At 42.7% G+C, this 27,767-nt stretch overlaps 1 protein-coding gene across 3 annotated transcripts in view; it reads left to right on the plus strand.

Moving 5' to 3' along the window:
- Positions 1-27,767, plus strand: part of efcab2 (EF-hand calcium binding domain 2) — a 135,215-nt gene that overhangs the window by 68,373 nt on the left and 39,075 nt on the right. Inside the window, exon 7 of one of the 3 annotated variants that reach the window (XM_072267012.1) lies at positions 4,356-4,616. The exons of the other annotated variants lie outside the window; for them this stretch is intronic. Within the exon in view, the coding sequence (XP_072123113.1) occupies positions 4,356-4,471 (116 nt within the window). The 3' untranslated portion in view covers positions 4,472-4,616. Of the gene's footprint in view, positions 1-4,355; positions 4,617-27,767 lie in introns of those variants that run through there. 3 annotated transcript variants of the gene reach the window in all.

Raw genomic sequence — 27,767 nt, forward strand, 5'->3', positions numbered from 1 at the left:
CTCTATTGTCATTGTGCCGAGTACAGATACAAAGCCAATGAAGTGCAGTTAGCATCTAACCAGAAATGCAAAGAATTGTGTTATTTACAAATTAACTGTGAATAAAAAGTAAGTGCTACAGCACACAAATATAAAAGTACTGAGACAGTACAATATGGGTGCAATACTGCTTAGGGCTGTGATGTGAGGTTCAGCAGGGTCACAAGCCTCAGGGAAGAAACTCTTCCTGTGCCTGCTGGTGCGGGAGCAGAGGCTCCTGTAGCACCTACCGGATGGGAGGAGAGTAAAAAGTCCATGGTTAGGGTGAGATGCATCTTTGATAATGCTTTTCACCCTACGCGGGCAGTATTTTTATGGTAGATGTTCTCAATGGTGAGCAATTGGGTGCCGATAATCCATTGGGCAGTTTTCACCACATGCTGGAGTGCTTTGCGGTCCGATATGGAACAATTGCCATACCACACTGAGATGCAGTTGGTGAGTATGCTCTCAATGGTACAGCGGTAAAAGTCTGTCAGTATCCTGGGACAGAGGTGAGCTTTCTTGATGCTCTGCAGGAAATAAAGGCGCTGTTGCACCTTTTTGATCAGGATGGAGGAGTTCAGGGACCAGGTGAGATCCTTGGAAGTGTGGACACCAAGGAATTTGATGCTTGATACACGCTCCACTACAGTTCCGTTGATGTAGATGGAGATGTGAGTGTGACTCCTAGCATGCCTGAAGTCCACAATGATCTCCTTGGTCCTTGATCACATTACAGGCCCTTCAGCCCACAATGTTGTGCTAACCGTGTAACCTACTCTAGAAACTGTCTAGAAATTCCCTACCACATAGCTCTCTATTTTTCTAAACTCCATGTACCTTTCTAAGAGTCTCTTAAAAGCCCTGTTGTATATGCCTCTACCACCATTGCTGTCAGTGCATTCCACACACCCACCACTCTCTGTGTGAAAAACTTACCTCTGATGTCCCCCTTGTACCTACTTCCAAGCACCTTAAAACTATGTCCCCTCATGTTAACCACTTCAGCCTTGGGAAAAGCCATCTGGCTATCCACACGATCAATGCCTCTCATAATCTTATATACCTCTATCAAGTCATCTCTCAACCTCTGTTGTTCCAAGGAGAAAAGGTCAAGTTGACACAACCAATTCTCATAAGGCATGCACTCCAATCCAGGCAACATCTTTGTAAATCTCCTCTGCATTCTCTCTATAGTATCCATATCCTTCCTCTAGTGAGGTGAACACAGTACTCCACGTGGGGTCTGACCAGGGTCTTATAGAGCTGCAACATTACCTCATGGATCCCAAGATCTCACTGATCCTCCACACTACCAAGAGTCTTACCATTAATACTACATTGTGTCTTCAAATTTTACCTACTGTAATGAACCACTTCAACTTCTGATTAAAACTCCATCTGCCATTTCTCAGCCTAATTCTGCATCCTTTCGATGTCCCACTGTAAACTCTGACAAACTTCCAGACTATGCACAACACCCCCAAATTTTGTGTTATCAGCAAACTTACTAACCCACCCTTCTACTTCCTCATCCAGGTCATTTATAAAAATCACAAAGAGGAGGGGTTCCAGATCAAATCCCTGTGGAACACCACTGTTCACGGTCCTCCATGCAGAATACAAACCATCTACAACCACCCTTTGCCTTCTGTAGGCAAGCTATTTCTGGATCCACAGAGCAAGGTGTCCTTGGATCCCATGCCTCCTTACTGTATGCCATGCCATCTACTGTATGCAGATCTAGGGCCTTCATTTAAAGAAGGATTTAAATGAATCAGCTGTAATTCAGAGAAGGTTTACCAGACCAGTCAATGGAATGAGTGGGATTTTTTTTTACAAGGAAAGGTTGGTCAATGTAGGTTGTATCAATTGGTATCTGAATGAGAGGTGATTTGATTAAGGGGTCTTGACAGTACCGATGTAGGGAGAATGTTTCTTGTTGTGCGGAAATCTTTGGCTTGGTACTTGCTTATTATTGTCACATGTACTGTACCAAGATACACTGAAAGATACAGTTTTGCATATTGTTCATACAGACCAGATCATTACACAGTGCATAGAGGCAGATCAAGGTAAAACAATAACAATGTAGAATAATGTGTAAAAGTTATAGGAAAAAATATTGTGCAGGTAAGCAATAAGTGCAAGATCAGAACAAGGTAGATTGTGAGGTCAAGCATCCATTTTGTTGCACAACAGATTCGTTCAGGAGTCTGATAACAGTGGGATGGAAGTTGTCCTTGAACCTGGTGATACATGCTAAATCTAGAATGAGGGGTTGCCTTTTAAAAAGAATTTCCAGCAGAGAGCAGATACCACATTTTTTCTCAGAGGTCTGTGAATCTTTGAAAGTCTCTTCCTCAAAGGGCAGTGGAAACAGAGAAAACAGTAACTCAATAAGCAAGGAGTGAAAAGTTGCTGTGCGTGAACAGTATAGGAAAGCAGAGTTGTGATTATAATGAAATTCATAAACCCTTGCATGTCAGACCAAACCTCAGGGGCTGAGAAATCTGCTCCCACTTCGTATGTTTGTGTTTCAAGCATTTTGTATTTTGTTTCAGATGTACAGCATCTGCAATTGTTTTTAACTTATTTATTTTAGTATTTTGGTCCAGATCTCAGGACTGTGAGTCTCATTGCTAAACTATCATGCAATATTTCTGAGTGTAAGGGCTTTGCAATAATGGAGATAATATGATGTGTAACTCCAGCTGGACTTGGCTTGGCTCCCTGATTCATATTTGATTTCACAGATTCAGTGGGTATCTGTCTGCCACCACTTTAGTATTACTGCTACAACAAAACAGAAGGCAATAGAATAGACTGCAGGTATTATAATCTGGAGCAAAATATAAACTGCCGCAACAGCAGAGTTCATGAAAGCAGAGGAATAATCAACTCAGGTTGAGCCAGGACCTTGATGCAGAATGTTGATTATTTTTGCCTGCATAGATGCTGCCTGAACCACTGAGTTCCTCCAGTAGTTCTTTTTTCGCTGTAAAACTAAAGGGCATAGGTTTAAGATGATAGGAAAGGTTTAAAGGAGGATTGAGTGGCAACTTTTTCATTCAGGGTGGCAAGTGAATGGAAGGCGCTGCCAGAGGAAATGTTAGAGGTGGGTACAATGACAGCTTAAAAAAACATTTGGACAGGAACATGAACAGGAAAAATAAGACCATAAGATGTAGCAGCAGAATTAGGCCACTCGGCTCATTGAGTCAACATCCTCTACCTCATCTTCATCAATTTTCCTAGTAACTTCCTCAAAAAACACTATAAGCTTGGTTAGACATGACCTACCATGCACAAAGCCATGTTGACTATCCCTAATCTGTCCACGTCTATCCCAATGCTCATATATCCAGTCCCTTAGAATACTTTCTAATAATTTTCCCACTACTGATGTCAGGCTCACTGACCTGCAATTTCTTGGTTTATTTGCAGAGCCTTTCTTAAATAGTGGAACACCATTGGCTATTCTCCAATCCTCTTGTACCTCACCTCTTGCTAAGGATGATTTAAATATCTCTGCTAGAGCCCCAGCAATTTCTGCTCTTGATTCCAACAGGGACTGAGGGAACACTTTGTCAGGACCTAGAGATTTATCCATCCTAATTTGCCGTAAGACAGCAAACACCTCCTCTTCTGTAATCTGTATAGGGTCCATGAAGTTGATGTCGCTTTGAATCACTTCTATAGACTCTGTGTCTGTCTCCTGAGTAAATACAGATGCAAAAAAATATTTAAGATCTCCCCAATCTGTTTTTGCTCCACGCATGGATTACCGTTCTATAATCATCGTGAGAGGTTGTTCATTGGTGAGGCTATGCAAGGTTTAAAAAGAACTCAGGAACTTTCAGAACTTTTCAACAGGGTGAATTCATTGAGATATTTCAGGCACTTGGCAGGGCCCAGTAAAAAGAAACGAGATGAAATGTTTCAAAAGGCCCTGAGCTCTTTGTAAACCTTGTGCAGCCTCACCATCGAATGACCTCTCATGATGATCACAGCCGCTGATTTAGAGGCTATGATCCAAAAGCAGGCAAATGGGATCATCTTGGATAGACATCTTGATTGGTATAGTTGCAATGGACTGAAGTGCCTGTTTCCGAGCTGAAGTCTATGAATCTATGAATCTACAGTTTCCTGCACAGACAACCACATGCTTCTACATTTTAACTGATATGATAAACCTTCATCTTCACACTGATGATTTAAATTGGCCTACATATGCAATCCCTGTGAATGTCGCAATTTTGAACAAAGTTTGAACAAATTTTGGTTAGAGTGGAAAAAGAAAGAAATTATTAGATTATTCTTTCATTTCAAAGGGGAGCCATTTACACAGGAGGAGATGGAAGAGATGCTGTCAGCTGCTGTGGATCCAGATAAAAATGTTATCCTATACAAAGATTTTGCAGCAATGATGACAGTGGAAGAATACTGAAACATGTTTGCACTTCTCAATTATTGGCAAATTAGACTGGAAAGTGTTTTCACCACTCCCGAAAGTGCAAGATTTCATATAAATGTATCTGATTGATTTATCTTCAGCTTTACACAAAATAAAACCAATCATGAAACCTAAAATATATACCTTTGAATGTCATTTTTATTTGACATATCTTGTATTCATTTATAATTCCAGTATCACCACATTTCACTGCTGCATACTTGACCATGTCTCCATCAATGTTGTGCCTTGCTGCTTGTAGATGTAATGAACCTGAACATCACTTCCTACCCCAGTTACAGAGGCATTGTCATGGAATATGACAGCACAGGAACAGGCTATTTGGCCCATCTAGTCTATGCCAATCTGATCCTTACCTCATCCCATCGACCCGCACCTGGACCATATCCCTCCAACCACCTCCCATCAAAGTACCTTTCCAAATTTCACTTAAATGTTACAATTGACCCTGCATTTCCCACTTCCATCAGCAGCTCATTTCACATCAGCACCTCCATCTGAGTGAAGAAATTTCTTCTCAGATTCCCCTTAAATATTTCACCTTTCACCCTAAAACTATGATCTCTAGTTCTAGTCTCACCCAAACTGAGGGGCAAAAACTTGCATACATTCATCCTATACTCCTCAAAGTTTTGTATAACTATATAAAACAAAGCTGTCCACCACTCCCTGGTTGATAGCTACTGCCCTCAAATATCAAATCAAACTGATCTAGCACAATCTGACCCAACTGGAATTTTTCAGCAGAATATACAAACAACCAACCCAAACCCAACACATGAGATCAAGCTCAGCCAGCTAATCAATGTCCAAGCCCAGGATTTTGGGAGGTCATTTTCCTGCTGTCATTTCAATATTATTCTTGGTACTGTGGCTTTGATTCACAACTGAGTGCAATGGGTTTGTCAAGTTAATTCTGTATTGATGTTGCCATTGTCATTACTGACACATCAGCATTCATAGCAGGGCTGGAATAGAACACAGACCTAAGGTAGGTAAGAGAGACACTCCGGCTATATCTATTAGTTACGTACCCACATCTCCAGACTCCGCAGTTCCAATGTTTGTTTGACTGGCTGAGCTGTGACGTGTGTCACCCACAGGCAACTCATCAGTTGTGACATGGACTTCCTCAGTTTACAGTTTCCTCCCACATTCCAAAAATGTGTGAGTCAGTAGGTTAATTGGTCACATGGGAGTAATTAGGTGGCACAGGCTTTTTGGGCCCGAAGGGCCTGTGACAAAAAGAATGGAGTGTCTGTTTTGCACATCTTATGGTGGGCATACAAAAGGTCCTTCCAACATAGCCAGCTAAGTATAATTATGATTTTGATGCTTTAAAAGACATTTGGACAGGTACATATTTATTTTTAATTTTACGGTATTTTGGAGATACAGCACAGCCCCTTCTGGCCATTCAAGCCATGCTGGCCCAGCAACCCCCAACAAACCAGATTAACCCTAACCTAATCACGGGGCAATTTACAATGACTAATTAACCTACCTGGTACGTCTTTGGGATGTGGGAGGAAACTGGAGCACTCAGGAATAATACATACATTCCACGGGGCAGAGGTACAGGATGGAAAAGGTTTAGAGGAATGTGGGCCAAACACTGGCCTAGGTAGACATCTTGGCTGACAAGGAGGAATTGAGCTGAAGGGTCTCTTTCCAACAGCATGACTCCCAGTGATAACAATCAGAATCAGGTTTATTATCAGAGTCCTATACGATATGACATTGTTGTTTTACAGGAGCAGTACAGAGCAGAGACAAAAAAATTACTGTGAATTACAAAATAATTAAATGGTGAGAAAAAAGGAATAATAAGGTGGTGTTCATGGCTTCACAGACCATTCAGAAATCTGATGGTGGAGGGGAAGAAGTTATTTATGAATCATTAAGTGTGGGTCTTTAGACTTCAGTACCTGCTTCCTGTTTTGCAGGTCTTATGGTAGGCGTACGACAATATCCTTCCAACATAGCCTGCTAAATGTAATTAGGATTGTTGAGTAATAAAAAGAATGCATGCCTCAAATAGTGAGGATCCTTAATCATAGATGTTACCTTCCTGAGGCACCACTTCTAGAAGATGTCCTGAGTGGAAGGAATGTAGGAATGAGTGGAAGGACTGATGTTTTTGGGAGGGAAGGACTCCCTACTGCTTGGCAGACCATGAGGTTAGTACCAGGTTTGGGGTCTTAATCTTCAAGAATTCTTAGCTAATTCTTGTCACATTTACTTCTCATGTGGTGCAATTATCCAATTACATTGAATGTGAAGTACCTGTAAATGTCTTCCATTGCTGGTTGGGGTTGAATATGAAGGAATAAGTTTATTCCACAACAGTCAATAAACCAGCATAGCAGCACACTAAGTTAGCTCCTGAATTTAAAAAAAATTGCAACTAGAAGTCATGATTGGGATCTTCTCATTTAAAAAGTAATATCCTATATGACTTACATTGTTTGGCAATGTTTTCTAACAGAGGCATTAGATTAGATTATGAAGACACTCAGTCCTCGTTTATTGTCATTTAGAAATGCATGCATTAAAAGATGATACAACGTTCCTCCAGAATGATATCACAAGAAAACACAGGACAAACCAAGACTAAAACTGACAAAACCACATAATTATAACATATAGTTACAACAGTGCAAAGCAATACCATAATTTGATAAAGAGCAGACCATGCGCACGGTAAAAAAAAGTCTCAAAGTCCTGATAGACTCATTATCTCACACAGGCAGCAAAAGGGAGAAACTCTCCCTGCCATGAACCTCCAAGTGCCGCCAACTTGCCGATGCAGCACCATTGGAAGCACCTGACCACAGCGGACTCTGAGTCCGTCCGAAAACTTCGACCCTCCGACCAGCCCCTCCGACACAGCCTATCCGAGCACCATCCTCTACTGAGCACTTTGACCCTGCCCTGGCCGCTGAGCAACAAGCGAAGCCAAGGACTCGGTGCCTTCTCCGGAGATTCTGGATCACACAGTAGCAGCAGCAGTGAAGTAGGCATTTCAGAAGTTTCACCAGATGTTCCTCCGTGCTCTCACGTCCGTCTCCATCAAATCAGGATTGTGCACAGCACCCTACTTGACAAATAACAGACATCACCAATGTCTTCCATTGCTGGTTGGGGTTGAATATGGAGGAATAAGTTTATTCCACAACAGTCAATAAACCAGCATAGCAGCACACTAAGTTAGCTCCTGAATTTAAAAAAATAGAGTGGTCACTGCGAGCTGCGTCGCGCCGTCATCTTCCCTTCTTTTGAGAAAGGAGCTGGCCAAAGCTGATTGAAAGGGGACATTAGCAAGGATGACAGTAGAACAGTAATGGCTGGAGTTTCTGGGGCAATTTGGAAGGGACATGATCGATAACTCACCAAGATGAAGAAGTATTCCAAAGGGAGGATGAGGCAACTGTGGTTGACAAGGGAAGTCAAAGACAGCATAGAAGCAAAAGAGAGGGCACATAATATAGCAAAAATTAGTAGGAAGTTAGAGGATCAGTGGATTGGGAAGCTTTTAAAAACCATCAGAGGGAAACTAAAATAAAGCCATAAGGAGAGAAAAGGTGAAATACTGTATGGGAGAAGCTAGCCAATAATATAAAAGAGGATACTAATTTTTTTTTCAAATATATAAGGACTAAAAGAGAGGTGCGAGTGGATATCAGACTGCTAGAAAATGGCCTGGAGAGGTAGTAATATGAGACAAAGAAAGCAGAGATTGATAAGTTTTTTGATTAGTCAGGGTGTAAAAAGTTACAGGGAGAAGGCAGGAGAATGGGATGGAGACAGATAGTAAATCAGCCATGATGGGATGGCAGAGCAGACTCGGTGGGTTGAATGGCATAATTCTGCTCCTCTGTATTATGATCTTATTTGAAAGGTTTTGAAGTCTTTCTTGTAGAGACTAACAATAAAAAAGTAAGGTGAAGGAAAGAGGTGTTCTTGAACCTGATGGTGTAGGACTTCAGGCTTCTGTACCTCCTTCCTGAATATTGCTCAGATGGTGATGATCTATCATGATAGATATTTCCTTCTTGTGGCAGTGTCTTACCTTATCTTAGCTGTTTGGCTATAACTATCCCCAGATGAATTTTATTCTTTTATCTCTCCTTTATTCTTGTAGAGTAGGATTCGATAGAATTGCTTCTAGTGTTTGAAGGAATGTTACAAAGAATGTGCAAAACTGAAGCAACTGTGGGCCATACAGCCCTCTCTTCCTGCTCAGAAAATCAATTGGAATGTGTTTATTATTGACATATGTACCAAGATGGAGGTAAAAGTGAACTGAGCCATAACTTTCAAAAAATAATTGGATATTACTTGTATAGAAAAGAAATTGCATGAGACTGTGGAAGGAATGTAAGAGTGGATTGAATTGGGAATGAATATAAACACATGCATACATACACAAGAGTATGTGGACAAGTGCAGGAATAGGTCACCCACCTCCATGGACCTGTTCTGACATTCAATGAGGTCATACTGATCTGGTCATTGCCGTCAACTCTGCAATCCTGTTCACTCATATTAGGTCTTTCTTGCTTATCAAGAGTCTATTTATCTCTGCCTTAAAATATACAAGAACTCTGCTTCCACTGCCCTTGGAGTTCAGAAGATTCAATCTGGACTGAGGATTGTGCGGTGGGGGGGGGGCGGTGCAGCTCACAAGTGTTGCCATGGTTCCGGTGAAAACTCACAAACCACAGCTGGCACGTCTTTGAAATGTGGGAGGAAACTGGAGCACCCGGAGGAAACCCATGCCATCACAGGGAGAACGTACAAACTCCTGACAGGAAGCTGCAGGCATCAAACTCCAATCATAAGACTGGCACTACGGTAGTATTATGCTAACTGCTGCACTTCTGTGATGAAGTCCTCAAACTACAGCCCTCACCCTGCTGTTGCTGCTTGACCTGCCAAAGCATAGAAACATAGAAAACCTACAGCACAATACAGGCCCTTCGGCCCACAAAACTGTGCCGAACATATCCTTACCTTAGAACTACCTAGGCTTACCCATAGCCCTCTATTTTTCTAAGCTCCATGTACCTGTCCAAAGGTCTCTTAAAAGACCCTATCGTATCCGCCTCCACCACCGTTGCCGGCAGCCCATTCCACACACTCACCACTCTCTGAGTAAAAAACTTACCCCTGACATCTCCTCTGTACCTACTTCCAAGCACCTCAAAACTATGCCCTCTCATGCTATCCATTTCAGCCCTGGGAAAAAGCCTCTGACTATCCACACGATCAATGTCTCTCATTATCTTGTACACTTCTATCAGGTCACCTCTCATCCTCTGTCGCTCCAAGGAGAAAAGGCCGAGTTCACTCAACCTATTCTCGTAAGGGATGCACCCCAATCCAGGCAACATCCTTGTAAGTCTCCCCTGCACCCTTTCTATGGTTTCCACGTCCTTCCTGTAGTGAGGCAACCAGAACTGAGCACGGTACTCCAAGTGGGGTCTGACCAGGGTCCTATATACAGTAGCTGCAGCATTACCTGTCGGTTGACTCTTTATTCTTTTCCATAGATGCTGTCTGACTTACGCATTTTATGTCAACTTGTACATCTACAGAATACTTTTCTAATTATCTGTTGATATTATTGTGTTAATATTATTTTATCAGAATCAGGTTTATTATCACTGGCATGTGTCGTGAAATTTGTTAACTTAGCAGCAGCAGTTCAAAGCAATACATAAAATAGAATAGAAAAAAAAAATAATAATAAATAAGTAAATCAGTTACAGTATCTATGCGCTGTATGTGATATTTATTGACATACAGCATGAAGTAGGCCCTTCTGGGCCTTCGAGCCATGCCGTCCAGCAATCCCCAAATTTAATCTTGTCCTAATCACAGGACAAGTTACAATGACCAATTAACCCACAAACCAATACATCCTTAACGTGGGAGGAAACCGGAGCACCTAGAAGAAATCCATGTGGCACAGGGAGAACACACAAACTCCTGATAGGCAGCAATGGGAATTGAACCTGGGTCGCCTGTACTGTAAAGCATTGTGCTAACCACTTAGCCACTGTGCTGCTGCCCCATATATGTACAAATTTTCCAGCTTGGTCCTGGAGCAATGTTGTTTCATTTAGCTGTAAACCTGCGTACGGTTGAATGACAATAAACTTGAACTTGAACCTGCTGAGTTCCTCCAGAAGTGTTCCTGCTGCCATAAGGAAGGAGGTAGAGGAACTTTAGGACTCACACCACCAGATTCGGGAACAGTTATCACCCCTCAGCCATCAGGCTCTCGAATCGAAGGGGATAACTTCACTCAACTTCTCTTGTCCCATCATTGAAATGAACCCCCAACAAATGGACTCACTTTCAAGGACCCTTCATCTCATGTTCTTGATATTTATTGCTTATTTATTTATTGATTGATTGATTGATTATTCCTTCGTTTGTTACTTGCACAGTTTGTTGTCTTCTGCATTCTGGTTGAAAGCCCAAGTTGGGCAATCTTTTATTGATTCTGTTCTTGATATAATTCTTTAGGTTTATTGGGTATGCCCACAAGAAACTGAATCTCCGGGTTGTATATGATTACCTATAAGTACTTTGCTGATAAATTAACTTTGAACTTTGAATTTTGTGTGTGGTATGCTGAACTTCCAGCCTTCGCAAATTCTCTTGTGCTTCTGATGAAAATTTGCAGATTTTCATTTTTGAAGCACTTTGTTACAAAATGGGGAGCAGATTGTTTGAAGGGAATTGCTTTTGATCAGGGTTTAGTCGAGACAAAACTATGTTGACAAAAAGGGCTGCGAGCTTAATATGTCAATGGATGCAGCTGTTCATGAAATGAAAATACAAATTCTGTTTAGTGGCAGGGCTGGAAAAAGTGGGCTATTAGGTGATGAAGGCTCCAGTTACAAGCCTTCTCTCTGTTGACTAATGATGTCTGAGTGCTGTTAACATTTTGTTTTCTTGACTAATTGAGAAGTAATGGCTTTACTGCAATGATATCCTATGGGATAAATCATTGCTCTTCCAATTAGTTTTGTTCTCATTTCTGTGGGGAGTGTTCAGACTCCATGAGAACATATGGCTCATATATCCTGTTTTGAATACTTTTATCCCAAAAGGTGCACTTTGACTTCATGGTGCTTGGGACAACTGGGGAGCTTCACCCAACTACCCTGGAGGGATTTTCAGGCTTCAGCAATAGGTATCTTTATAACATCTCCTTCTTGTAATGCTATTGGCTTGTAATTTGCATTGAGAATTAGTGATGAGGCTGTCTGTTATAATGGAGAAGTTCTGGCAGAAACCTGTGGAGTATCCACGTATATAAAACTCAAGAGTTTGCTCATAGAAATTCAGCCTTCCTTGGTATAGGATTTCATAGATACACTCTTCTCTGGGTGAAGAATCAGAAATCATGAACAGTTGTAATAAAGGTGGCAGGGTAGGGTTGTGGTTAGCATGATGTCATTACAGTGCCAGCTACCCGCTTCAATTCCGCCATTGTCAGTAAGGAGTTTCTCTCCGTGACCGTGTGGGATTCCCCTGCATGCTCCGGTTTCCTCCCACATTCCAAGGATGCATGGGTTGGTAGATTAATTGGTCATATGTGTGTAACTGGGTGGCACAGAAGGACTGTTACTGTGCAGTATCCCTCTATAAAATAAAATAAATATTTTATGAAGTTATAATGAGGTGAGGAGTTGCCCTGAAAAGCTCACCGTGACATTATGAATTTGGATCATGGGCAGAAATATATACAGTAGTCTTATAAATTAACTCACCCAGTCCCAACTCACTCAATGGGCAGTTTCTACCATGCAAAGTTGCAGTGGAGGTTTAGCAGTGCAGATTTTAATCCAGAAAAATGGCAGGAAAATGGCACGAATTCCAATAATGAGACTGTATCTCTTGAACATAAGCTGGGCAAGAGCCAGCAATGATAGGAAACTGCCTCATTGCCATAGTAACTGCTCAGCTCAAGCCCGATCAGTCTAGGACTGCAAAATCCTTTAATTGATGCCAGCAAAGTTACATAGCCTGTATATCCAAGGACTAGACAGAGCACAGAGAGACAGAATAGTGGCAGTTAAGAAAAGCCCCAATGGAAAGGAAGCAATTATAGTATTAAACCACAGCAAGCAAATTTACACAACAATGACCATTGCAAGGAAGTCATTTCAGGAACCCTAAACACTTCTGTAGTGATAACGAAAGTTAAAAACTCTACTCAAAAACAGTTACTTTTCCCAAGTAGTAAGTGTGATCAACACTTCTACCCACCAACCCATCCTCCACACCCCCAACCACCACTACTTTATTATTTCCTGTCAGTCACTTTATGTACAGGCACTCCTGTGTCTAGCATCTCTTTATGGACATATAATCATTCTATGTATTTAGCTAGCGAATCTATTTAATGTATCTATTTTTTTAAATAGTTATTGTGTACTTTATCTTATTGTGTATTTTTGGGCTACATCATATCAAGAGTAACAATTATCTTGTTCTCCTTTATACTCGTGTACTGGAAATGACAATAAACAATCTTGAATCTAAAAGAAAGGGTCAAAATCATGGCTTCAGTCTCGTCTCTGCACTGAACTGAGGCTGTGGCCCGTGATGAACAGGCTCTTGGATCGGCTGTGACTAGCTTTGTAACTGTGGACTCACATATGTGAACTTCAGTTCTGAGTGTTATTTGTTTGCTTTTTATTATTTGCAAGATTTGTTCATTTTTTAAAGCACAATGGATGTTTGATGGTCTAATGCATTCTATTGAGTTTCTTTGTTTCTGTGGCTACCTGTAAGGTGATGAACTTCGAGGTTGTATATAGTATACAGTCCCAGCTGGTGGCGTGGTGGCATCAGCATCGGACTTCGGGACGAAGTCGAGTTCGAATCCAGCCGGCTCCCCTGCACGCTTTCCATCCGTGCTGGGTTACGAGCTGGTGGTCTCTTTGGAAACTCACCCGGCAGAAGGTAAAAACCACTGCTGTAACTTACCTCGTACACGGTTCCCCACTACGTCAGAGAGGCGTGGAGGGAAATCGTCTGCTAACCGGAGAAACTCCCAATGCGATGTACCTTTCCTATATAGTATACACACATTTTTTAAAATTTATTTTTTATTGAATTTCATCAGTATACATACTTTGATAATACATGTACTTTGCACCTTGAACTTTGGTCTTTGAATATCAACGTGGCCACAGAATAAATAGGTGGAGGGAGGGGAAAGAGGCTAACTGGAAGGTGATAGGTGAAGCCAGGTGAGTGGGAAAGGTTAAGAGCTGGAGAGGAAAGAATCTGATAGGAGAAGAGAGTGGACAATAGGAGTAAGAGAAGGAGGAGGGGACCCAGGGGAAAATAATAAGACCATATGATATAGGAGCAAAATTAGGCCATTTGGCCCATTGGCTGCTCCAACTTTCCTCTCAGCCCCAATATCCTGCCTTCTCCCAATATCCCTTCATGCCCTGACCAATCAAGAATCTATCAACCAATATACATACTTGGCCTCCACAGCTGCCTGTAGTAAAGAATCTCACAAATTCACCACTCTCTGGCTAAAGAAATTCCTCTTGACCTCCATTCTAAAAGAACACCCCTCTAATTCTCGAGTCTTAGACTCTCCCACCATAGGAAACATCCTCTCCACATCCTCTAAATCAAAACCTTTCGCAATTTGATAGATTTCAATTAGGTCATCCCTCATTCTTCTGAATTCTAATGAATACAGACCCAGAGCCATCAAATGCTCCTCAATTGGCAAGCCTTTCAATCCTGGAATCATTTTTGTGAGCCTCCTTTGAACCCGCTCCAGTTTCAACACATGCTTTCTAAGATAAGGGGCCCAAAACTGCTCACAATTCTTCAAGTGAGGTCTCAGCAGTGCTTTATAAAGTCTCAACATTACATGCTTGTGTTTACATATATTTCAGTCCTCTTGAAATGAATGCTAACAATGCATTTGCCTTCCTCACCACCGAGTCGACCTGCAAATTAGCCTTAAGGGAATCCTGCACAAGCACTCCCAAGTCCCCTTGCATGTCAGTTTTTTGCATTTTATATACAGTTATATACAGGCCTCCAAACAGCAACCGGGATGTGGATTACAAGTTACAGCTGAAAATAGAAAAAGCGTGTCAGAAGGAAAATGCCAAGATAATTATGGGGGATTTTAATATGAAAGTGGATTGGGAAAGTCAGGAAGGTAATGGATCTCAGGAGAGGGAGTTTGTAGAATGCCTACAGGATGGCTTTTTGGAGCAACTTGTCCAGAAGCCCACCAGGGGATCAGCTGTTTTGGATTGGATGCTGTGTAATGAACCTGAGGCAATTAGGGAGCTGGAAGTAGTGGAACCCCTTGGAAATAGTGATCATAATATGATTGAGTTCAGTTTCAAATTTGAAAGGGAGAAGCTGGTATCAGGTGTTTTGATATTTCAGTGGAACAAAGGAAATTACAGTGGTATGAGAGAGGAACTGGCCCAAGTAGATCGGAAAAGTAAGCTAGATGGAGGGACTACTACTACTACTACTACTACTACTGCGTCGACTCAGGCCTAGGGGGCCGGCATCGGGCACGATGACGGACTCTGCACTTCTCCCTCTCCCTCATCAGTGTGTTCAGTTCATCTACATTAGCCGTGCCGCTGTCTTCTAGGAGCGTGTTGACCATAGTTTTGGGAGGGCGCCCAGGGTTCATCCTCTCATGCTTGGGCTCCCATATGATGACTAGGCTGGCAGGTAGCTCGGGGTGGCATAGACAGTGCCCTGCTAGTTGCAGTCTTCTCACCTCGACTTTAGTGGTGAGCATCGGTAGGTTGTTATAGAGCTCGATGGAGGGGCGGTAGACCAGAATTGGATGAAATTCCTACAAGAAATAAGGAAAGTGCAGGAAAAATATATTGCAAGAAAAAAGAAAATCATGAATGGAAAAATGGCATAAATGTGGCTAACGAGAGAGGTTAAGGCTAAAATAAAAGCAATAGAGATGGCGTACAAGGAAGCAAAAATTAGTGGGAAAACTGAGGACTGGACGACTTCTAAAAACTTACAGAAAGAAACTAAGAAAGTCATTAGGAAAGAAAAGATGAATTATGAAAAGAAGTTGGCAATTAACATTAAAAAGGATACTAAGAGCTTTTTCAAATATATGAAGAGTAAAAGAGTGACACGGGTAGATATAGGACCGATTGAAAATGATACTGGAGAAATTATGATGGGTAACAAAGAGATGGCAGAGGAACTAAATGAGTATTTTGCATCAGTCTTCACAGTGGAAGACATTAACAACATACCTGATAGCCAGAGGTCTCAGGGAATAGAATTAGGTACAGTCAAAATTACTAGGGAGAAAGTGCTTGGGAAGCTAAATGGACTAAGAATAGATAAGTCTCCTGGACCGGATGAGGTGCACCCATGGGTTCTGAAGGAGGTGGCTTTGGAGATTGGGGAGGCATTGAAAATGATCTTCCAGGAATCAATAGACTCTGGCATGGTTCCAGAGGACTGGAAGGTCACAAATGTAGTTCCGCTGTTTAGGAAAGGAGGGAGGCAGCAAAAAGAAAATTTCAGACCTATTAGCCTGACATCGGTAGTTGGAAAGTTATTGGAGTCGATCCTCAAGGACGAGGTTATGAAATACCTCGAGGTGCATGACAAGATAGGCCGAAGCCAGCATGGCTTCATGAAGGGAAGATCCTGCCTCACCAACCTATTGGAATTTTTTGAGGTAACCTCGAATAAGATTGATAAGGGAGAGGCTGTGGATGTTGTGTATTTGGATTTTCAAAAGGCCTTCGATAAGGTGCCACATATGAGGCTGCTTAATAAGATGAGAGCCCATGGAATTACAGGAAAGATATTGGAATGGGTGGAGCGTTGGCTGATAGGCAGAAAGCAAAGGGTGGGAATAAAGGGATCCTATTCTGAATGGTTGCCGGTTACTAGTGGTGTTCCACAGGGATCGGTGTTGGGGCCGCTTCTTTTTACAATGTATATCGATGATTTAGATTATGGATTAAATGGTTTTGTGGCTAAGTTTGCGGATGATACCAAGGTAGGTGGAGGAGCGGGAAGTGTTGAAGAAACAGAAAGGTTGCAGAGACTTGGTCAGTTTAGGAGAGTGGGCAAAGAAATGGCAGATGAGATACAATATTGAGAAATGTACGGTTGTACATTTTGGAAGAAGAAATAATCGAGCAGATTATTATTTAGATGGGGAGAAAATTCAAAAATCGGAAGTGCAAAGGGACTTGGGGGTCCTCGTGCAGGATATCCTAAAGGTTAACTACCAGGTTGGATTGGCAGTAAGGAAAGCGAATGCTATGTTGGCATTCATTTCAAGAGGAATAGTGTATAAGAGTAAGGAGGTGTTGATGAGGCTCTATGGGGCACTGGTGAGACCTCATTTGGGACACTGTGTGCAGTTTTGGGCCCCCTATCTTAGAAGGGATGTACTGATGTTGGAGAGAGTTCAGAGAAGATTTACGAGGATGATTCCTGGAATGTGGGGCTAACATATGAGGAATGTTTGTCGGCTGTTGGACTGTATTCATTAGAGTATAGAAGAATGAGAGGGGATCTCATAGAAACATTTCAAATGTTGAAAGGATTGGACAGAGTAGATGTGGAAAGGCTGTTTCCCTTGGTGGGTGAGTCCAGGACAAGAGGCCACAGTCTTAGAATTAGATACCCATTTAAAACAGAGATGAGGAGAATTTTTTTTAGCCAGAGGGTCATGGATTTATGGAATTCGTTGCCACATACAGCTATGGAGGCCCAATCATTGAGGGTATTTAAGGAGGAGATTGATAGGTATCTAATTAGTCAGGGTATCAAGGGATGTGGGGAAAAAGCCAGAAATTGGAACTAGATGGGAGAATAGTTTAGCTCATGATGGAGTGGCGGAGCAGACTCGATGGGCTGAATAGCCTACTTCTACTCCTTTGTCTTGTGATCTTGGTGGTTTTCTCCCCATTTGGAAAATTGTCAAACCTTTCATTTTTTCTACCATACACTTTCCTGACTCGTATTCCATCTGCCATTTCTTTGCTCATTCCACTAATCTGTCTAGGTCCTTCTGTAACTTCTCTGCATCCTCAAAGTGATCTGCTCCTCCAACTATCTTCATTTTGTCTGCAAACTTTGCAACAAAGCCTTCAATTCTATCATCCAAGTCATTGACATATAGCGTAAAAAGAATCGGTCCCTGTAGACCCCGGTAGAACACCACCAGTCATTGGCAGCCAACCAGAAAAGGCTTTCTTTATTCCCACACTTCGCCGCCTGCCAATCAGCCACTGCTTTGTCAAAGACCTTCTGAAAATCCAAGTACACCACATCAATCAATTCCCCTTAGTCTAGCCTACTTGTTATTTCTTCAAAGAATTCCAACAGCTTTGTCAGGCAAGATTTTCCCTTGAGGAAACCTTGGTGACCAGGGCCTATTTTATCATGTGCCTTCAAGTATCCTGAAACCACATCCTTAACAATCAACTCCAACATCTTCTGAACTACTGAGGTCAGACTCACTGGCCTATAATTTCCTCTCTTCTGCCTCCCTTCCTTCTTAAAGAGTGGTGACATTTACAATTTTCCAGTCTGCCGGAACCATTCCAGAATATGGTGATTCACTTTAAGAGGATGAGAATATCAAAGCAAGGGTGTAATGTTGAGGCTTTCTAAAGCACTGGTGAGTTTTCACTTGGAGTATTGTGAACAGTTTTGGGCTCCTTATCCAAGAAAGGATGTGCTGACATTGGAGCTGGTTCAAAGGAGGTTCACAAAAATGATTCTGGGGTTGAAGGGCTTGTCATATGACGGCCCAGAACCATCAAATGTTCTTCATATGACATGCTGTTCAATCCTGGAATTATTTTCGTGAACCTCTTTTGAACCCTCACCAGTTTCAACATATCAGGGGCCTGAAACTGCTCAGAATTCTCCAAGTGAGGCCTTACCACTGCTTTATAAAGTTTCAACATTACATTCTTGCTTTTATATTCTAGTCCTCTTGAAATGAATGCTAACATCACATCTGCCTTCTGACTCACCGCAGATTCGACCTGCAAGTTAACTTTTAGGGAATTCTGCACAAGGACTCCCAAATCTCCTTGCATATCTATATTTTCTCTCCATTCGGAAAACAGTCATTTTTTTCATTTCTTCTACCCTACACTTCCTGACATTGTATTCCATCTGCCACATCTTTACCATTCTCCTTATATGTCTAAGTTCAATCTGAAAATCCAATACACAATGTCAACTGATCCTCCTTTGTCTACCCTGCTCGTTATTTTTGCAAAGAATTCCAACAGGTTTGTCAGGGATGATTTTTCCTTGAGGAAACTTACAGCTTATTTTATCATGTGCCTGCAAAGACCTTGAGAACTCATCCTTAATAATCAACTCCAATATCTTTCTAACCACTGAGATTAGACTAACTGGCCTATAGTTTTCTTTCTCCTGCTTCTCTCCTTTCTTGAAGAGTGGAGTAACATTTACAACTTTTCTGTCTTCCGGAACCATCCCAGAACTGAGTGATTCTTGAATGATCATTACTAATGCCCCCACAATCTCTTCAGCCAGCTTTTTTAGAACCCCAGGTGCACACCATCTGGTCCAGGTGACTTACCTACCTTCAGGCTTTCACTTTCCCAAGAACCTTCTCTCTAATAATGGTAACTTTACACACTTTATAATCCATGAAACCTGGAACTTCTAGCATACTGCTAGTGTCTTCCACAGTGAAGACTGATACAAAATACTTGGTTTGTTGCCATTATCTACCACTTTGTCCCCCATTTCTACCTCTCTAGCATCATTTTTCAGGGGTCTGATATCCAATCTCATCTCTCTTTTACACTTTATGTACTTGAAGAAACTTTTGCTATCCTTTTTAATATCAGCTTACTAATTAGCTAGCTTATTTTTGTATTCCATCTTTACCCTCTTAATGACTTTATTTTTGTTGTGTTCTGTTGGTTTTTTAAAAGCTTCAAAATCCTCCAACTTTCCACTAATTTTTGCTCTATTCTATGCCCTTCCTTTGGCTTTTATATAGGCTTTGACTTCTCCGGTTAGCCACAGTTGTGTCATCTTATCTTTAGGATAATTCTTCCTCCTTGGGATGTATATATCCTGTGCCTTCTGAATTGTCTCCAGAAATTCCAACCATTGCTGCTCTGCCATCATCTCTGCCAGTATTCTTTTCCATTGAATTTTGGCATTCTCTTATGCTTCTGTAATTCCTTTTATTCCACTGTAATACTGATACATCTGACTTGAGCTTCTCCTTCTCAAATTTCACAGTGAATTCGATCATACTATGATCATTTTCCTTTAAGGGTTCTTTTTTCTTAAGCTCTCTAATCAATTCTGGAAGATTGCACAACAGCAATCCAGAATAGCTGATCCCCTAGTGGGCTCAACCACAAGCTGCTCTAAAAAGTCATCTCGTGGGCATTCTAGAAACTCTCCCTCCTGTAATCCAGCACCAACGTGATCTTCCCAATCTACCTGCATATTGAAATCCCCCATGACATTGCCCTTTTGGCATGCATTTTCTATCTTCCCGTTGTAATTTGTAGAGCACATCCTTACTACTGTTTGGGGGTTTATATGCAACTCCCATCAGGGCCTTTTTACCCTTGCAGTTTCTTAGCTGCATTCACGATAATTGAACACGTTCTGACCCCATGTCACCTCTTTCTAATGACTTAATTTCATTTTTTTACCAACAGAGCAGCACCTCCCCTCTGCTTTTCTGCCTGTTCTTTCAATGCAATGTGTATCCTGGAACATTAAGTTCCCAGCTATAACATTCATTCATTTAGCCATGACCTGGTGATGCCCTCAACATCATACATCTGAAAGAGGAAGGTAAGATGACACAACTGTGGCTAACAAGAGAAGTCAAAGCCTACTTAAAAGCCAAAGGAAGGGCATAGAATAGAGCAAAAATTAGTGGGATGTTAAAGGATTTGGAAGCTTTAAAAAACCAACAGAACACAACAAAAAAAAAGTCATTAAGAAGGTAAAGATGGAATACAAAGGTAAGCTAGCTAATTAGTAAGCTGATATTAAAGAGGATAGCAAAAGTTTCTTCAGGTACATAAAGTGTAAAAGAGAAGCGAGAGCGGATATCAGACTGCTGGAAAATGAAGCTGGAGAGGTAGTAACGGGGGACAAGGAAATGGCAGATGAAATGAATAAGTATTTTGAATCAGTCTTCACTGTGGAAGATACTAGCAGTTTGGTGGAAGTTCCGGGTTTCACAGATTAGGAAGTCTGTGAAGTTACCACCATACTGCTTGTATATACGAGGGAGCAGATACTAGCAGTCGGGAAGCAGCCTTTGTTTGCCAGCAGAAGCTCGATATCCCAGACGAGGTGAGAAGGAGATATGGAGGCTGCAGATTGGGTAAAAAGAGGTGCAACAAGAGATGGAGATATGCACCATATCGCCTGTCTATCATTATGGTGAACACAAGGTCATTGGCAAATAAAATGGAGGAGGAGCTAGCAGTACTCACGAGGACACAGAATGAATCTTGAGAATGAAGTGTTATGTGTTTCACTAAGATACGGTTAGGTGAGCAAATCCTAGATTCCAACGCTACTGTGAATGGGTTTTCAACGATATGAGCAGACAGAGTTGATCTACAGTGGGGTAAGAGGAAGGGAGGTGGGCTTGCTGTGCTTGTGAACAATAGATGAAGTAAACCCGGTCACATTTCTGTGAAAGAACGAATCTGCAGTCCAGACATCGAACGGCTTGCTGTGAGTTTGTGTCTGTTTTACGTACTGCGTGAGTTCAGCCACACCGTATTGCTCATTGTCTACATTCCGCCTTCCTGATGCAGTCCCGTTGCTGTGTGTGGCGTCATACATACTACCATCCTGAGGCTCCAGATTCAACACCCTAAGGTGTTCATTGCAGTATCCATAGAATTCAACCATGTTTCTCTCCCTACCCACCTTCAATCAGTTTGACAAGTGTCATAGAAGAGAAAATAAAACATCAGATCTCCTGAATGCAAATGTTAAAAATGCATACGGCTCCACAACTCTCCCCCCACTTGGAAGATCAGATCATAACCTGGTTCACCTCATGCCCTTGTATAAGCCCAAAGTACAGGAGCAGTTAGCTACCACCAAGATAGTAAAGAAATGGTCTCCAGAGGCCTTAAAGGGCTGCTTTGAGATTACTGATGGGAATGTGCTTTGTGAACCATATGGGGAGGACATTAACAGACTTACTGATGGCATCACTGGCTACACCAACTTCTATGTGGACACTGTAATACCATCAAGGACTGTTTGCTGCTTCACCAACAACAAACCATCGGTCACCAGTGATCTAAACACTCCTCTCAACCACAGAAAAGAGCCATTAGATCAGGAGACAGGCCGGAATTGAAATGTGCAGAGGGAGCTAAAGGAGAAGATCAAGGTGGCTAATGAGAAATTCAGGAGAGAGCTGGAGAACAAGCTTGGATAGAGTAGCACGCGGGAGCTGTGGAGAGGCATGAAGAACATCACCGGCTTCAGTCAGCCTAGCTGTAAAGCCGTGGAATGCAGCCATGAATGAGTTAAACCAATTCTTCAATAGGTTTGACAACTGGCCTTCTGTTCACACTCTTCTCAGTGCACCATGCAGGTGTTGAGGTACCCAATGCTCCCTCAGCACCAATGCCTCCCCTCCTCCCTCATCCCCCTTCCAGTTCAACACGTGGATGAACAACACAGGCTACCACTGTCTACATCCCCTCTTTGCCCTGCACCTACCATCCACACCTCCACATACCAACTGCTATCGTCACAATCTTCACCTCCCCCAGCCCCCACCTTCCACCAACTCCCCAGTCACCGTGGACTCACCTGCACTACTGAGCAGGTGAGAAGGGCTCTGGGGAAATAGACACGACAAAGCATTGGGACCAAATGGTGTAAACCCCAAGATCCTGAAGGAGTATGCTGAGCAGCTGTGTGGAATTCTCCAATGCCTTTTCAGTCTGAGTCTCAGCCTGGAAAGGGTCCCAGCTATGTGGAAAACATCATGTGTAGTCCCACTACCCAAGAAGGACTGATCAAAAGTCTTGAGCGACTGCCATCCAGTGGCCCCGACCTCACACATCATGAAGATCCTAAAGGGGCTGGTCCTGGCTCACCTCTAACCCCTGGTCAAATCAGTTTGCCTAACAGCACACTGGGGTCGACAGTGCTGTCATCTACCTGCTGAACAGAACCTACACCTATTTGGATAAGCAGGGCAGCACTGTGAGAAGCATGTTTTTTGATTTCTTAAGTGCCTTCAATACCATACAGCCCTCATTGCTGGGGGAAAAGCTCCACTCACTGCAGTTCGGCACTTACATTGTATCTTGGACAATGGACTACCTGACTGGCAGACCACAGTTTGTGTGGCTTCAGAGCTGTGTGTCAGTCATGGATTTAAGCAGCACTGGGGCCCCACGGGGGACTGTATTGGCTCCCTTCCTGTTTAAACCGTAAACCTCAGACTTTAGATCCAACACTGAGTCATGTCATCTGCAGAAATTATCTGATGACTCAGCAATAGTTGAGCATATAAATGGAGGACGGGAGGATGAATACAGGGCCCTGACGGAGGACTTTGTCAAATGGTGCAAGCTGAATCATCTGCAGTTCCACATCACTAAGACAAAGGAGATGATGAAGGACCTTAGGAAGACCGTACCTATTGATGTTACTATCGATGGTGAGGACATGGATGTGGTGAGGACCTACAAATGCCTGGGATGCACCTGGCTGACAGGCTTGAGTGAAGCATCAACACAGGGGCTCTGTACAAGAAGGGCCTGAGTCGCCTCTACTTCCTGAGGAGATTGAGGGCCGATGGAGTATGCAGGCCTCTCCTTTACATGTTCTACCAGTCTGTTGTCGCCAGTACAATCATCTATGTGGAGGTGTGCTGGGGCCATGGCATCAACACAGGTAATGCCAACAGGCTCAATAAACTGATTAGAAGGGCTGGTTCTGCTATAAGAGTCAAACTAGACACACAAGAAGCTGTGATAGAACAAAGGACCCAACAGAAAATCCTGACAATTCTGGAGAGGGTTCCAAGTGCATTTACGGAAATAATTCCAGATATGAAAAGCATGTCATATGAAGAGCGCTTGATAGCTCTGGGCCTGTAAGCACTGGAATTCAGAAGAATGAGGGGTGACTGCATTGAAACCTATTGAATGGTGTAAGGCCTTGATAGAGTGGATGTGAAGAGGATGTTTCCTATGGTAGGAGAGTCTAAGACCAGAGGACACAGCCTCAGGATAGAGGGACATCCCTTTAGAATGGAGGTGAGAAGCAATTTTTTAAACCGGAGAATGGTGAATCTATGGAATTTGTTGCCACAGGCAGCTATGGAGGCCAAGTTATTATGTATATTTAAGGCTGAGATTGATAGATTTTTGATTAATCAGGGCGTGAAGGGATACAGGAAGAAGGCAGGAGACTGGGGCTGAGAGGAAAAATGGATCAGCCACAATGAAATGGCGGAGCAGATTCAATGGGCAAAATGACCTAATTCTGCTCCAATGTCTTATATATCTATCTTTGCTGTCCAGGGTTGAGTGAAGAGTGAAGCGACAATAAGATAGTATCTGCTTGTGGATCTGTTGTGCTGGTGGGAGAATTGGAGTGGTCAAAGCCAACCTGCAGTGCAACAAGCAATTAGGAATGCAAATACTATGTAGCCTTTAATATGAGAGGATTTGAAAGAGCATAAAGGAAGGTCCAACTTCAGTTGTGTGGTGAGGTTGCACTTGGATACTGTGACCAGTCTTGGTTGTCTCAACTCAGAAAGTATACGTTTACACAGACTGTAAGGATCTGTGGCGTTGTGGAGACAGACCAGTCCATGATGAACACAAGCTTCCTTTTCACTGACACTGACTACATTTCCTTCTGCCTTGGGAAAGCAACCAATATAATCATGGATTCCTGTTACTCCAGAGGTTCCCTCTTTTCCCTTCTTCCTTTGGGCAGAAGATACAAAAGCTTGAAAGCACGTACCGACAGGCTCCAGGTGTTCCATTTTCCCCTAACATTCCAAAGGCATGTGGGTTGGTAGGTTAATTAGTCGCTGTCAATCCACACCCCCCCACCCCCCGTGTGTAGGTGAGCTAATGGGAAAGCAGGGAGAATTTAAAAAACGTTTCATATTGGATCAGTGTAGATATGTAGTATTCAATTCAATTTTAATTGTCATATAGCCATGTATAGGCAAATACAACCAATGAATACAGCCAAACGAGACGGTGTTACTACGGGGTCAAGGTGCAAAGACATATTACCAGCAGAAGCACAGTAAGCACACACAAGATCACAATCACGTAATAAGAATCCTGAGGCCCACCTCTCTCCCCCACCACCATCGCTGCGCCATGGCATGATGTCCAGTCCACGCACATACAAGTCAACAAACCCATATGGAATATCAGTAAAAATATGATGCAGAATAAGCATGTATATATATAGTCCAGACTTGCCCAGCTCACCAATATCATCTGTAGACTGGCCCCCAATGCCTGCTAGGTGAGTCCATGGCATATATACAAGCATATATAGAGTATTAGGGAAAAAAAGCAACCAGCCAAATATGTTTGTATATAGTCCAGAGCCCTTCAGTGCATCTTAAATCTTCATTCGTAACAACTGTGCTATGCCGCCCCCTGGTAGAGTGCAATGGCTCTGACGTCTCACCTTCGGCTGCTGAAAAGCCAGTGACCCCGTAGCTTGGGGCCCAAGTCCATTCAGTGCCACTAAAAAATCTGCAGTCGGCCATGACAGAGATTTTCTTCTGGCGAAACCCTGGGGGCAGGCAGCTCCGACTCCATTCTGGACACCACACCACCCCGCCCCCAGTGAAGCACAACTGCTTCGTCCCCTCACTCTGGGCGGCTGGAGGTGGTTAGCATGGGTCTGGTGGGCTGAAGGGCCTGCCTCAATGCCGTACCTGTTAATAACTGCACCTTGTGATTACTGTTGGTGGTGCTACGATGTTTCTAGAAAGTTCCAGAGAGTGGTCTGTCAGGAATCCTGAGTAAAGCAGACATGCTCTGCTCTGAGCTCCGTGTGAATTCTGTCTACAGCTGCACACTCTGCAGTTAGTCTTGTTCAGTGTTAGGAATGCACAGAGACCACATGTTCCATTGTACCTGCAATCCCTTTCTTGCTAATATGTCTAATTTCCTCCCTCGTCAATACCCCTCCAATTCCTCATCCCGTTGTTCCATAACTAGCAGCCTTCTGGCCTCTCTATTCACAGTCTGACTACAAATGAAGGCAGAGATCTTTTATGTTGGAGACAATGGTTTACTCATATCGTCTCAGAAAGGCGGCATCCATCATTAAAGACTCCCATCACCCAGGGCATGCTCTCTTCTATTACTGCCATCAGAGAGGAGGTACAGGAGCCTGGAGGAAAACACCACCATTTTAGGAACAGCTTCTTCCCCTCTGTCATCAGGTTCCTGAACAGATAATGAACCCATGAACACTACTTCACCATTTTTGCACTACTTATTAAATTTTATTCAAGTGTGTATATATATTTCTGATTGTAATTTATAGGTTTTGAATGTATTGCACTGTACTGCTGCTGCAGAGAATCAAATTTCATGATATATGTCAGTGATATTAAACCTGATTCTGATTCATATTGGTGCTTCGGGACTGACTGTCTGAAGAGATATTCGTACCATTCATGCTCTCTGGATTCATCCCAGGTCCCAGAAGTGAAATAACGATATCCAAAGGCACTGCATCATTCCCTAAGTTCAGTTTGGCTGATGCTACACAGGAAGAGCAGAACACTTGATAGGATTTACACCATTTCTAAGTGATTTATGTGCTGTCACAGCATATTACTCCATTATATCTATTTCAATTCTATTTTTCAATGTAATCGGGGTTCTTTTTAATGTCACCGAGCACCGTGCTGAATTTTCCGAACTGAATAATCACTAAAGAGCACAAAGGAACTTTTGCAAGGCTTTGAGCTCTTGAATCGGTTTGGATTAGCTTCTAAAAGATTTCCAACAACACTCCAACTCATCTCGCTGTAGAGTTTAACAGCTTACTTTCATTGTAGTGGAAAATGAAAACAAAAGGAATCAGCCAGCTGTAGTGGCATGCAGTCTGCATGCCATTCAAGAATGTGAGTTTGTACTAAAACACGCACAAAGGATAATGCATGGCAGGGCATCCTTTTCCTCCAAGAAGACCACAATCTTGTGGTTTGGAGGCTTGTGTGCCTCAATGACCTGAAGAGCTACGCTGGCTGAAGCCAGGTCTTTATGCTTTGACTCTTGGTAGGGTCACCCATGCAAAACAGGTCAAAGGGTAGACGCTAGTCTGAGAGTTGTCCACTGGTCCGCCAGGTTCAGAGGTTTAGCTCAGGGCTAACAAACAATCAAAACTGTTACAGAAACAGCAATGAAGAGTCCTTCTACATCTGAGCCTCCTCCCAGGGCTTGCATGGCTGACAATAGTGAAAACTGACAGGAAGCTACTGGCATGATGAAGAAAGCCCTGAACACCACCAAGACCAAGACCAAGACCAAGACCAAAATTAGTTTCTGGAATGTGCAAACCACATCCTACACTGGCAAGCTAGGGCAAGTAACCGCAGAAATGTGTTACAATCTACATATACTTAGTGTCAGTGAAAGCAGGTGGACAAGGTCTGGCAGGCTAAAGGCAGCAACTGGTGAAACAGTTCTATACTCAGAAGGGGAAGATGGTCAGCATCATGATGGTGTAGCTGTCATTTTGAAGAACGGCGTTGAGAAGAGCTTGCTGATGAGAGTCAGGCTGAAAGGGAAGCAAATGAACATGACTGTGATTCAGTGCTATGCTCCAACTAACGATAGCGACATTGAAGAAAGGGACAAAGGACAGAGGGTTTCGAAGAATTACCGAATAGACCACCGTTAGATAAAGAAACTGACACACAAGAGGCAGCAGAGGAAATCAATATCAACACAGATCCACCCAAGACAGAAGAGGTTGTTGCTTTGATCTGCAGGCTCTTCTCAATCACAATAGAGAGCCTTTAGATCAGGAGACAAGGAGGAATTGAAACATGTGCAGAGAGGGCAAAAGGAGAAGATCGAGGTGGCTGAAGAGGAATATAGGAGAGAGCTAGAGAACAAGCTTGGGCAGAGTAGCACAGAGGAGAAGAGGAGAGGCATGAAAAATATCACTG

The sequence above is a fragment of the Mobula birostris genome, chromosome 8 (assembly GCF_030028105.1).
Source record: "Mobula birostris isolate sMobBir1 chromosome 8, sMobBir1.hap1, whole genome shotgun sequence".
NCBI lineage: Eukaryota > Metazoa > Chordata > Chondrichthyes > Myliobatiformes > Myliobatidae > Mobula > Mobula birostris.